Raw genomic sequence first — 13399 nt, 5'->3', positions numbered from 1 at the left:
AAGAGAGATCTAGAGGAGAATTGCTTAACTTAAATTCGTTCCGAGTGCAACCTCTCGTAATAGGCTCTGCCACTCGTACATCACATCATCGTAATAGGCTCGTAGTAGAGGAAGTAGATGATGTGATGTACGAGTGCAACCGCTCGTAATAGGCTCTGCCACCTTCCCCTCATCTACACAAGCAACTTTTATAACTGGGCCAGATGCAACATAGCAACATGAGAGACATAACCAACAACCAGAGTAGAGGAAGAGAGATCTAGAGGAGAATTGCTTAACTTAAATTCGTTCCGAGTTTCTTTGCAAGATGATCCTACATTCCACCATCGACAACACCGACTTTAGATCGAGAGTCCAACTTGTGAAGCTAAGGTTTCTAAACTCTATTTGTAGCTCAATATAGAGATCACGATATGTTTTATCCTACATTTTTATCGTGGCAAACTACAGTATTATCGATATTATCCCCTTTCATTTGTCTTTGTGTTTGGTTGTTAGTCTTCTCTCACGTGCAAGTAATTCTCCTAGGTGTGGGAGATGCAGGGATTTGTGAGATTTATTTGTTCATAATCCTTATGATGATATTTTGTCAGATTATTTTGATGATTAGTTATTAGGTTGATTATCCATGGCATGTGTAATGCTTGTTGTCCAATTCAAGGGCCAGGCAACATGATCCACATACCTACATGGGTAATCACTTATTGTCCAACAAATCCGCGACCTCCAAATACATGTCCTGGAGTCAACGAGGAATGAAGACAATATGAGGAGCACGAGAAGCCACAATGCCTAAAGCGTTGGTCTGGTCTAACAACATTAATTACCGAGCCGATCACTCTTGATGGTACCGAAAGGCAGGGCAATAGATCATACAATCCCGGCAGGAGCAGTTTGGCTATTTAAGGGTGTCTCGCCTACCGAACACAAAATATAACGGGTAACATCACAATACCAGGTAACTTCACATTACCGTTGCGTAAGGCACATTCTTTGTTCATGAAGAACTGAACCTCTCCATTGCAGGAAACACCGTTTACATTTTGTGAGCAGTTTCACAAAGATCACATCGATCATTAGTGGCAGCTACATGATTTTTTTTTTCTTAAAAAGGCAATATTCATTTTGATTATGTGTTGCATTCATGCCCTTTTTTATTTATTTAAATTCGAATCTATTGTTTTGGAATGTTGTTCAACTATGTGGTGTTGAGCGTGAAAAGTTTGATTTATATTGATGCAAAATTTAAATTCATTCATAAATAATAGCAAATTGAAATTCAATTATAAGTAGTATTTTCTGCTATTATTATTATATGAATTTGTATCTTTTGCTATGAAGTGAATTTGGAGCTGAAATTATGCCATCATACATACGTTGTGTACTGCTTGGCATGAGTGGTTCGCTATCTCCAAAAAGGTCTACAAAAATACATACGTCGTGTAACTTTTACCAAATCACTTAATTATTCATGGAAATTACGTACAACTTTTTGGCTGTGCTTGGGAGCATGAAAGCATCCCATGGCATGGTAGCACTTCATGACATGGAGTGTAATACATTGACTAGTTAGATTTTTTCTTCCAATGATTAGCAAGAATGACGAGGCCATGGAGTGTAATACATCGACAAGCGAGCCTGGGGTACGTAACTTATGAAACAAGAGATTCCGTGCACCCAATGCACCCCCACTATTTTGGGCCGTTAGATGAGAAACCGACGGACAAGATTAAGGCAGAATTGGGGTATGAACATATTTGGCGAAAATAAAATTATATTTCATCAAAATCAACCCGTGGTTCAGTTTGCACCATGATTTCATTACAGTCGGCTGATTTCGATGTAACACGAGGTCTGTATTGACAAGCTACCATACTACAACAGTCAACAGTGGAGGGTGGGTTGATTGATATAGATATAAAACATGAGGTATGTTTTGCGAATAGGCCAACGACCCATCTATAGTCAAATTACATCCCTTTATTCTTCATCTAAAGATCCAAAATTACATGGAGCATCCGGTGCAGAGATTCCTCTGTTTCACACGATACATTCCCAACGAATCTAAATGTTAAGCTTAAAAACACCCGGGCCATAAATTTCCTGATGCAATTTTCACATCTGAAGTTCGTTTCGAACTTTATGAAATCCTTTGTAGCCTAAAGCTCATCTTTGGAAAACTAGAACCCAGTTTTAAAACTATTCTAATTCAAACTAATTTCAGTTCTGAAACTTTGCTATCCCTCGTGTGAGCTCCGGCCCCACGGGAAACCGTCCTCCGGCTGCTCTCCTGCATAAACAAGAGACGCAGCCAGGTCAGTCACAGCAACACAAGCCTCTCTGCAAGCCTGCACAAGCAAACTAATTAAATCTACATGGTACAATCATCTCGCAGATATCACGGCTCAACTGACCATACCCACGCAGCCCTCGCAGCTGCCTTGAATCCTCGGCATGCATGCTCGGTCGTGAGCCGTCAACCTGTGACGTTATTTTTCTTCTGTTTTCTCTGCATCTCACGAGCTAAAAATAATGCAGAGAAGTACTCCTGACTGCGAGCAATCATGAGAACCTGATGATTAGTCTAATTCGTCCGTGGCCTAGGAAAGCCCCTTATCTTTCCGCCCACCAATCTCAAACTGGCGACCTTGTCTTCTTCCCCTGACGCAGACGCCTGGGACTTGGGAGCTAGCGGCGGGCGGCGGCCACGCCGGCGGCGGTCCCAAATAATGCAACGCCACGCCGGCCGGCAATCTCGTGGGTGCTTGACAGAGACCCGAGTAGCATGCATGGCATGGCATGGCACCGAACGCTGGAATGGCACGAGACCGAGAGGAGTGTACTGCGCAATACAACTACAGTACAAGCGGAAGGTCGGTAAGTGACAAGACTAATCGCGAGATGCCCCTAAGATTCCACTGGCCATAGGCCATGGGCCATGGGGCATGGCATCCCCTCTCTCGCCGCGCGTGCATTTAATAGCCCGCCATGGCCGTAGCTCGATCGCCCAGTCCACGAGCCAGCAGACCTTAACTGCTCGCTGATAATTTACAGTATACTTTTGCTACTAGCTAGCTGCCAGTTCTTTCTTCGGGGTGAGGGTGGTATGGTTAGCATGGAAAAGTGGAGGAGGACGGTGGCGGCGGCCGTGGTTGCCATCATGGTCTTGGCGGCGGCGGCGGCGGCGGCGGATCAGGCGGCGCCGCAGCGGATTCTGCTGGACACGGACATGGACACCGACGACCTCTTGGCGCTCATGTACATCCTCAAGCAGAACCGCTCCGAGTTCGAGCTCAAGGTACGTGCAGCGCTGCGGTGGCCTGCAAATTACCAGCGATATGATCTACTTTGACTACCTCTTTCATTTCCCTCGTCGGATGCAGACGTGGTTTCGCATTAGCTATGTCGATCGGTAGTTGGATGCCTTGCACCGGTTGATTTAAGACGGGAATCTATGCTTTCTAGCCCCATTTGACAAGACGTTGTCGGTTAACCAGCATGCATATGGTTTTGTGACATCAACCACTGCACTAATTATCAAAAAGTGGAATGAAACAAGTCGATGTTAGAACTTTCTGCGTAGTTAGATATGTTCATGACTGAAGCATCAATGCAGCAAGACAATTAAATCGTGATCTTGATCGCTAGTTTAAAAGAACGACTGTTCATACATAGGAGCGACGTGAGATGACTAAACATGGCCAGACAAAACCGTGCCTGTTGACTAACCATGTAGTTGTACAGTAGAACAAATGGACTCTGACTGCACAAAGAATCATGTTCACGAGTTTTGCTACACCTACGGACTAATTCCACGAAATTGAACTTACGGGCCAAAGGTGGCAACATCTGGTTGGAAACACAAGGGAAGGGTCCACAAAGTGAAATTCAAGGGGGTGGATTATTAGTGAGAATTGGCTATCCAATTATGAGTTTTTTTTGTGGGTACTTTTTTAAAAATCGTAGAAATCGACAGGTTTTGCGCGTTATGTAAATTTATGTTGTTTTGCTTTCTACATCATTGATTTTTTTTCTCTCACGACATAAAAAGTATTTTTTTATGAAAATTTAAAGCATATAGTAGGCATGACAATTTGCGTGTATTTTTTTTTTCAAAAAATTGCCATTTTCAAGTACTTATAACAATCTGCTGTTCATTCCTGGAGCGGTACGACAAATATTTATTCCCTGAAAGAATAAAAAACATTGCATTTTCCAAATTAGACCTAAGGTGTGAGGACAAGCATCATCTTGTTACCTGAATTTGCAACTCATGCGTCCTCCAAGCCAAGTTTTCGATCACTACAACGTCCGGAACCAGATACCGATCACTTTCTAAACGAGTTGAGCTACAACTGTCCCCGAGACACTGGTTGCTTGCCAAATTCGCATTTGTGCAAGGAAACGAACGCAGAACCTTCTAACTGCAAACTTTGACCTAATAAAATAGATCGAATTTGGCTGGCCTGTGGCAGTGTCATTAGCCAGGCATAACTAAAGTACGAGCTAGTGATGTAGACAAGACGGTGATGTAGAATCTTACCTTTTGCTTACTATATTGCGCTGCCACATTATATGTGAGCCGTATCTCCCGAAAGTAATCTGGCCAAAGGAACTTATGTGAATAACAAAATGTATTTCCCACGGTTGGTCGGTTGGAGCATTGAAGTTGGTGTATATATGTTTACAGCTTCTGATTCCTTTTCTCATGCTCATGGAAGTGGGCACTATGATAAACTTTCATATTGTTCTCTCTTATTTCGTTTTTATCTGATTAGAATATATCTGAACTATTGTTAGCATATACTTTTAGTCTACCACTTCCTGTGCTTTAGAAAAATATATCTTTCTTGAAGAAGTATACTATGCATCTATGAGAGAGCAAATAAAAATGTCAATAGAAGCTTTTGTCTTATTGGAAATTCCACTTGCTGATGTTACTGGAGTGATGAAAAATGTGGAAGAAAATCGGGAAGTTGATATGAGTTTACTTGGAGAAAATCCGTGACACATAAGCTGAATCTAATGCCTAAATCCTTCTTTTGATGATGTGGCTCGACGTGGGAGAAGTTCAATGTTAGAATGTGCCATATATGCGTGTGCAAAATTTGCATGTGCACACACTAATAAATATTTCTAGAATAGTACTTTGATTTTCTTGGTTACTGTATATATACTTGCAATACTAGCAGTGAATGTTTTTTACACTTTGAAAACTGTCTCAATCTCCAAATATAAAATTTGGGGGAATCTGAACTCTTTTTTGAGGGGTGGCGGAATTCGAACTAATTCTAGCAAAAAAAAAGCCCATTCCCAAAGTGCTCAGGCAGGAAGCCGGCCCAAATACAAAGAAGCGAAGCGTAGCAGGTTTTCTACTTGTGGTGGATTTGGGCCGTGTGCTCATAATTTGTGAACTGTAGACCAGTCACCCACTTCCTGATTGTTCGCTCAAAAAAAAAGAACAGTTCCAGATGTCGACGAAGTCGGCCGCCGTCGGCGAGGATGCGCCGATGCGGCAACGCGCCCACGGCCATGCGGAGCTACCGAGACTTGGTAGAGTACTAGCATGCGTGGCAGTGAGCGATGCTGAGGGCGACGTCTGGCTGCGAGGACCAAGGTGGCGGCGCGGCGTTGGGATCGGGTGCCGACTCATCGAAATGGGGTGGCGATGGTGGTCCTCCCCTCTCCTTTTCCGCGGAGCCGGTGGCCGCCGCCGGTGAACGACCAGCGCACGTGGCAGGGGGCGCTCGAAGTGATTAAGTTGAGTCTTCCTCGTTCCCGGGGAAGAAAGATAATTAACGGTGAGAGACCGGGACAGCTAAGTTATTTCTGTTTATTCATTCTTCTCGCTGACCACTCAAGAACAATTGAAAGACCAAATTGTAGGTGGTTGTGAATTTGTGATCTTGTTACACTAGGGTAAAGCTATTGTACTCACTACGGTTCTGCAAATCTCTGACGACACAGTTTCATGATAGCAGTAGATGACTAGACGGTTCTCTTGCAGTTGCTCACAAGAACATGATAAATTGTTTCCCTTGTATGCATCTGCAGGCAGTTACCATCAATGTGAACGCGTGGAGTGATGCCGGGCATGCTGTGAATCATCTCTATGACATCCTCTACATGATGGGCCGCGACGACATTCTGGTTGGCATTGGTGGCGACGGTGGGATATCAGATGCCGGCACCATATATCCCAACGTTGGCGGTTATTTACCTCTGATTGACCAGGTATGTGTTTTCTCATACAGTTGCTGTGCTGTTATACTACGTGGTATAATTTATCAAGCAAAGACATCTAAATCTTGTTCTAGGTGATTCTCTTTTTCAAAATGTAGGTACTAATATACAGGTTAAACTTTAGGGGATCACAACTGTCGGGGACTGCCGGTACAGAAAAGCTGTTCCTCTGGAAGGTGGTGGACGGTTGGACATTGACACAAACTGGGGAATTAGGAGGAGCTTCCTTCCGCAGGTATATGCCGCGTGCATAATTTTACATTCCCCTTTGTACAGGTATTGCATTTTGATGTTCAAAAGATTGGTCGATTGTCCACCACTGCATTATCTCGCAGCTTAATCATTCTATGAAGCAGAAAGAAGTCTGAACAACTGAACAACCGAGATGCAGCTATCGTTGATTTAAAATCCTTAAGTCACACATAACATTTTCCAAACAACACGCTTTGCTCTGTTTTACCTCCTCTTTTGCATCCTAAGCTGCTGCTCATTTTGCTGGAACAAAGGAACTCAAGAGTTATCGACAGTTTTCCCAGAGCTCCATTTGTGTTACTGTTTTAACTATTTTTCTATTGTTAGGAATTACATCCATTCACTAGATCATTTTCTCTGACTATTTCTGCATATATAGATTGAAAGACATAAATCAAAAGTTGTTTATTTGTCTAATGTCTCCGGAAACTGGTCATATTTGACCTGATGTTTGGGTAGTTTTAGGACAAGCTGATTATGGAGAATCTGTGGTGGTAAGTGAAAACACTGTCTGATAAAAGGACACAATATACAAAATGTTTTTGTTGCCCTCACAGAAAGAATATGTATATCGTCCGTGGTGAACCAGTCCTGGGGACAAACAATGCAATTTGAGGAATACTTATGATATCAAACCATCACATTAGTGTCCTTTCCGTAAGAAATATGAAGTGGTACTCTGCTTATCTGTGTATTCATTACCAGCTCCAAGTTACCTATTTTTAATCTATAAAACAGGGAAACAGAAGATATATACCATTTCAGCAACCTACAACACAGCAAGTAATGATCGACACAATATCTGCTGGCCCTACAACCGTCATTCTCACAGGGTCACATACAAACTTTGCCATTTTCCTCATGACTTATCCACACCTGAAAGGAAATGTCAAACACATATACACTATGGGTGGTGGTGTGAGATCGAAGAACCCGACAGGTTGCTGTCCAAAAGATGTTACCACAGCTTGTACACCACAGCAATGCGGTGATATTGGCAACCTGTTTTCTAGTTACAGTACCAATCCCTATGCAGAATTCAACATATTTGGAGATCCTTTTGCTGCATATCAGGTATACGTCTTAGATTTCAAAGAGGCTGTCTGTCTTACCCTTTTTGTTTGCTTAAACTTTGAAAGTGGAATTTCTTATTTCCGACAAATCTGTATCTCTATATTTGGAAATTCCTCCCAAGAAGCAAAGCCATAGTCAGGTCTCATTTCTTGCTCTAGTTTCTGTCATACATTCTTAGGCTAATGTTAGTAAAAAATTCCATGCTGACATACACGGTAGATTTATTACTTCCCTTTTGTGATTAAGTGCCTGCACAATCATATTGTAGATTATAGTGTATATAGCTATATATAGAAGAATTCAGAATAAGAGTGAATTTGTTTCTGTATCGAAGCTGGGAGTTAGCACTACTGATGGGGTAGCCAGCTTGGGTTCAATCCTTACTTCTCACTTAATAAAGTTCGGTGCCTAGTTCCTCCTAGGCATCCCTCATATTTGTTTCATGTTATAAAAAGCCAGGAGCTATGATTCTTCTGTCGAGATAAGCATTAGGTGTTTGTTACTGGTATATAAACTTGACCTTTCATACTTAATATAATAACTTGATTATACTGGAACCTGTCTTTACTTCACAATTGTGTCTCTTTAGTACGCCAATAAATTATCTAATATGTTACCACTTCAGGTGTTTCATTCTGGCATTCCAATCACACTTGTCCCTCTTGATGCAACTAATACGATTCCAGTCAATGAAGAGTTCTTTTATGCATTCCAACAACACCAAAGTACATTTGAGGCAGAATACTGTTTCAAGTCATTGAAAATGGCTCGAGACACATGGCCTGATGATCAATTCCATGCAGTAGGTTCATATTCTTCGCCCTTGCAAAATTTTAATTCAGTATAACATAGGATTTTTCTTCTTTTTTCCTTATCATTTCCTTTTTGTTTTCTTGGCCTAATGCAGAGCTATTTTATGTGGGATTCCTTTACTTCTGGTGTAGCCATCTCTAGCATGCGCAATGACAAGCTGCATGGAAATGATTTTGCTGAGCTGGAATACATGAACATTACAGTAATAACTTCAAATGAACCATATGGCATATATGATGGCTCAAACCCATTATTCGATGGCCATGCTGTTCCCAAGTTTGGTCTTAAAAAGGGTGGAGTTCATAGTGGTCATGTTCAAACTGGAATTATAGATGGCTTCTGTCTTATAGAGGGAAGTAGGAAAGGAAGATGTGAGGTATGGTATAGTCAAATTGATTTTTACAGTTGCACAATTTGTTTATATAAAATATAGTGGACTTACGTTAATTTCAATGAAGCTACATTAAATTTTCTCCGACCCATATCTTTATCTACCATGTCCTGCTATTGCCCAAAACAAAATGTAAAAAGGGACTGTTTAATGGAACTCAAGTTTGATTCTAACATATATATAATTTACTACCTCTGTTGGGAAATTGGTGATGTTTTAGACACTGACACAGTCTCCAACACGTATCTTTGACTGTCGCTTTTTACAGGGGCAGACCCAAAAAGGGCTCAAATTTCACAAATCTTTTTAAATACTTGAGAAAAAATGCTTAATTTAAAAAAAATCATAGCAAATGCCCCCACTCCACATTTCTTTTGGGTCCACCCTGACATGTTATACGTATATGTTAACGAAAAGTATGAAATTATATATTACGTGAATACTTGTAGTGAAATGTAATTATTTAATTTATGCCTTACCAATCCAAATTTATTTTATATTGCAAATCAAAGTTAGGAAATTTTGACTGCACATTTTCTAGGAAGTTTTTTGTATTTATGAATGGAGATAGTAATGATGAAATGAAGTAGGAGAATGGTGCAAAAGTTGCTGTTTAATGGTGGACGAAGAGTGTTCCCATGTTGCAAGTGAATTAACAAATTATACTGTGTATGACAAACTACTGGCTAATTATATTTGTTCTTAGGATGGATACACTAAGGAAATTTCTGGTCTAGAAGCAGTCCGTGTTCGTGTTGCCACAAAGGCTAAATCAAATGTGGATAAAAATAGCCGTTTGGATAGGGAATTTTTCAAGAGCTTCCTAGAGGTAAGCTCCACGCGACACGACCTTGCAGGCCGTATGATTCACAACTCACAAGGTTAATAGTTCTCTTCTTTGTAATGCACCGAGACACAAGTTTTGCAATTTCTTGAAAAATATCAATGTAGCCTGTACAGTGCAATTGTCTTAGTTTTAAGGAAAAACAATACAGTTATCACGTTCAGCTTACACTAATTTGATTCCTTATGTGACAATAGACAAGTTGCATCCATATTCTTTGATAATTCAATTTAACTTCTGATTTTGAGCTTGTTTATCCTACATCAGAAAACCTCCCCAAAATGGATTTGGGGTGAGCGCCACTCCTGAGTTCAGAGTGCCATACCGAAAGAATAAATATTTCACGTTCATTAAGCCAGCCCAGTATTGCTGCTTTACCCTGGATGTCCATTATCATTAGCCTTTTGTACTTACTTAAGAGCAACCTAAACTATGTACTCCAGTCACAGAGTTGTACTACATGGAAGAGTCAATGCACATTGCACTCACATACATGTAATATGAAACAAAATCTGCCTCTAAGCATGTCAGCAATCATTTGTGTGTGTCATATTGGTTCTTATTATAGTAATAGCTGAACTGTGGCCTGCAGGTCTTAACTCTCCGTGATAACACAGGCCATTTCGACATTACAGCACAATTTCCATTCTACAGAGAGGTTCTTTACAAGCCAAACTTTGTTAACAAAAGTAGAGGGAAAGTAACCATCTTTGACATGGACATGAGTGCTGGAGATTTCGTCTCCCTTATATATCTCTTGAAGGCGCCTGTTGAAGAAATAGATTTGAAGGTACCAATTGTCTGCGACGATGCAGTAATGTGCCTCCGTACAATAAAATGATTTTTGTCTCTATTTTTCTCTACAACAGTATGTTTGCTATCATGGCTGTAGGGGATTTTCGTCAGCGGCAATGGTTGGGCCAATGCCGCAACTATTGATATCGTTTATGACATTCTACATATGATGGGTCGTGATGACATTCCTGTTGGCCGTGGCACTTCCACCGCGTTAGGCACTGGAATCCTTGGCTGCAAGTATGTCAATGCTATTCCCCAAGGGAGTGGTGGACTTCTCGACTCTGACACTCTGTATGGACTAGCTCGGTCTTTGCCACAAAGTCCTAGAAGGTATCCTTCCACCAAATGACCCACATCTGAGTAATGAACGTGGCCTAATATTTACAACTCTGTTATTTGAATTATTAGGTACACTGCTGAAAATTCAGTAGAACATGGCGCTCCTAGAAATACCGGTAATCCGGAACTTCGGCAACCATTGGCTTTTGAAGTTTGGCAGTCTGTTAAAAAGCAACTTGATCCAAGTGAGAAGATCACTATACTTACCAACGGACCTCTTACAAATTTGGCCAATATTGTGCTCTCTGACAGGAATGCAAGTTCTGTAATAAAGGTCAGTTGTTTTATATCTTTTGGTTTCATGCAGTATGAACTGCATTTTGAACTATGATAACGTCATCTTTAGCACTGTTAATATTGATTACATGTTTCTCTCTTCTGCAGAGTGTATATGTTGTTGGAGGCCATATCAGAGATGAAAATGATTCAAACGGCAACGTGTTCACTGTTCCATCTAATAGATATGCGGAGTTCAATCTGTTTCTTGATCCCCTAGCTGCAAAAGTAGTTCTAGAATCCACTATGGATATCACTTTGATTCCTCTTAGCTCTCAGAGAAAAGCTTCTTCCTTTCAGACTCTCCTTGAATCTCTAGAGTATGCTGAAAATACTCCAGAATCAAGTTTTGTCCTCCATTTGTTGTCATTGCTGCATGACCTGCAACAGAAGCACCAGCTGTATCATCATATGGTACATGTCTTCAGCTCCTTATGTTCTCTGTTATGACTTAATTTTAAAAAAAATGTTTTGACCCACGGGCCATGCTCGTATTGTTTTAATCAATACCGAGGATACCAAACCTGCAATGCCACAACTATTCCATCTCAAACTACTGTAGTTTACTTTTATACATGATTCAATACTTATTTTTAAGAAGTACTTATCATATTTTTTGGCCCGCGAATTGTCATAATCATAGGGTATATTTCTGGGAGAACTACTTGGTGCTGTTTATTTGGTGGAAGGATCAAACATGCAACATTCATTATTACTGAAGCCAATAAGCATTATTGCTGACAATACAACAAGCACGGATGGACAGGTGGTAGTCGACGAACAGAGCGCAAATTTGGTGAAGGTACTAGTGGATTTCGATAGCGACGAATATTACAGTCGTGTTGCCAACCGTTTAGGCAACATGGAGCGATCTGCCGTTATTGGTAGTTTCGCAGAACAGAGGGCATCATGGAGCAGGCAACCAGATAACTTGAGAGTACGCTGACTACTTCTGTACAGTATTAGCGGTACTGAAACGAACAGATAGTTCATTTTCCTTACTGGATTAGATGCCCCAGCTTATCGGAAGAGTGTAAGCCCTTTGCTCCTTTGTTGGCATTGATAGGAAAGTTCTTGCAGTTTTTGGACCTGTATGTGACTGCACTGGTACAATAGATTTATCTTTTCACAATGAATGAAATATCTTAAAAGCAACTTTGTTTTCTTCTCATTTTCTCTGCTTCACAAACCACAACCATCATGTGCTCAACGGTATCATATCAAGTTCCCTTGTCGAAGAAAACATTGTCCTCTACAGTTTTCCCTGAATTGCTGCTATGCTTGACTCTCCGACACGACAAAGCTTCAAAGATCTCATTGGAGTATGATTCAGCGGGAAATTCTCGACGGTTTCTGAAAAATATGGCATGTCAAGATCATGGAGCAGCATAAACACTGGACTCAATTGGTCACCCATCTCAAGCAGAACAGATGCGTTGAACTTTTGAGACCGGAGCAAGTTCCTTGGACTCATCCACTCTGGTGCCTTGCAACCACAATCTATTTTTCCACCCATGTTCTCATTCTCGGGGGAAAGAAGAGGAACCCAACAGTGGGTAAAGCTATCGCTTGTCGGAGTTCTCGGCGACTGGTGGATGATTTGTAACCACCCGGGTCAAGCAGGCCGCTGCCAATGGCAGGCAATACGATGGCATCATGGAGGTTTATCGGCTCCCCTGCTGTCGCAGGGTTCACCTTGTTGCAATGCTTCATGGGCAGGCACAACCGGGAGGTGTGAGGGCAACTCCAACGCGGATCACCTAATGTCTAGACACGGACTGTACGGACATTTTTAGCCATCCAACACTAGTCATCAAATGTGTGAACTGGTCCGGACATCCGACTTTTCTTAAATCGTTCTCAAACTAAGGGAGTTTTGGGGAAGTCCGTATGTTTTCTGGGCCCACTGTTAAATGTGTGGACTGGTCCGGACGTCCGATTTTTCTCAAATCGTTCTCAAACTAAGGGAGTTTTGGGGAAGTCCGTATGTCTTCCGAGCCCACTGTTAGTTGGTTCACATATCTCCACAGACCATGTGTCCCACTCATTGATTTTTTCTCCGGCCTACTGTTAGTCATAGCCCACTGTCTGACAGTACAACAAATAGGAACCTAAATTCGTATCATACAAGAAGGGGAAGAACAAGACTGATGTTGCATCGTCTGTCCGTGTTTTCATATGCTTCAGCCCGAATTGTGCACATCATTTATTGCCTTTGTAAGTCATACACATCCGAATATATTCCTCAAACGAAGCCTGTGGGCTAATACATCTTGCCAAAACAAGTATACACAAAAGAAGTCCTAGTAAATGACAGTGAGTTTTGCCATTCCCTGTTGATAAGTGCCACATGTCAGGTGCGTGGCACT

The 13399-nt window shown here is 41.4% G+C and overlaps 1 protein-coding gene across 2 annotated transcripts; it reads left to right on the top strand.

Annotated features, from left to right (window-relative positions):
• The first annotated feature begins 5456 nt into the window (after positions 1-5456).
• Positions 5457-12202, top strand: LOC119278909. 2 transcript variants are annotated; one of them, XM_037560277.1, is made up of 12 exons: positions 5457-5801; positions 6055-6234; positions 6368-6478; positions 7234-7569; positions 8195-8371; positions 8477-8758; positions 9480-9602; positions 10210-10407; positions 10510-10745; positions 10824-11028; positions 11139-11444; positions 11674-12202. In XM_037560277.1, the coding sequence occupies exons 2-12, from the start codon at positions 6127-6129 to the stop codon at positions 11974-11976; spliced, it is 2385 nt and encodes a 794-aa protein (XP_037416174.1). In that variant the 5' UTR covers positions 5457-5801; positions 6055-6126; the 3' UTR covers positions 11977-12202. The 2 variants fall into 2 exon arrangements, with proteins under 2 accessions (XP_037416174.1, XP_037416185.1); XM_037560288.1 differs by lacking the exon at positions 9480-9602.
• The last annotated feature ends 1197 nt before the right edge of the window (positions 12203-13399 follow it).

Source organism: Triticum dicoccoides, chromosome 1A, assembly GCF_002162155.2.
Source record: "Triticum dicoccoides isolate Atlit2015 ecotype Zavitan chromosome 1A, WEW_v2.0, whole genome shotgun sequence".
NCBI lineage: Eukaryota > Viridiplantae > Streptophyta > Magnoliopsida > Poales > Poaceae > Triticum > Triticum dicoccoides.
Note: the sequence above shows the minus strand (reverse complement) of the source record. Positions and strands in the feature narration are given on the sequence as shown.

What these genes read in the sequence shown, in the direction of transcription:
- LOC119278909 (XM_037560277.1), top strand. Translation starts at nt 6,127, where the DNA reads ATGATGGGCCGCGACGACATTCTGGTTGGCATTGGTGGCGACGGTGGG. An exon ending in TTGCCACAAAGTCCTAGAAG is followed by an intron (nt 10,746 to 10,823) that starts GTATCCTTCCAC and finishes TTGAATTATTAG; the next exon opens with GTACACTGCTGAAAATTCAG. An exon ending in ACCAGCTGTATCATCATATG is followed by an intron (nt 11,445 to 11,673) that starts GTACATGTCTTC and finishes TCATAATCATAG; the next exon opens with GGTATATTTCTGGGAGAACT.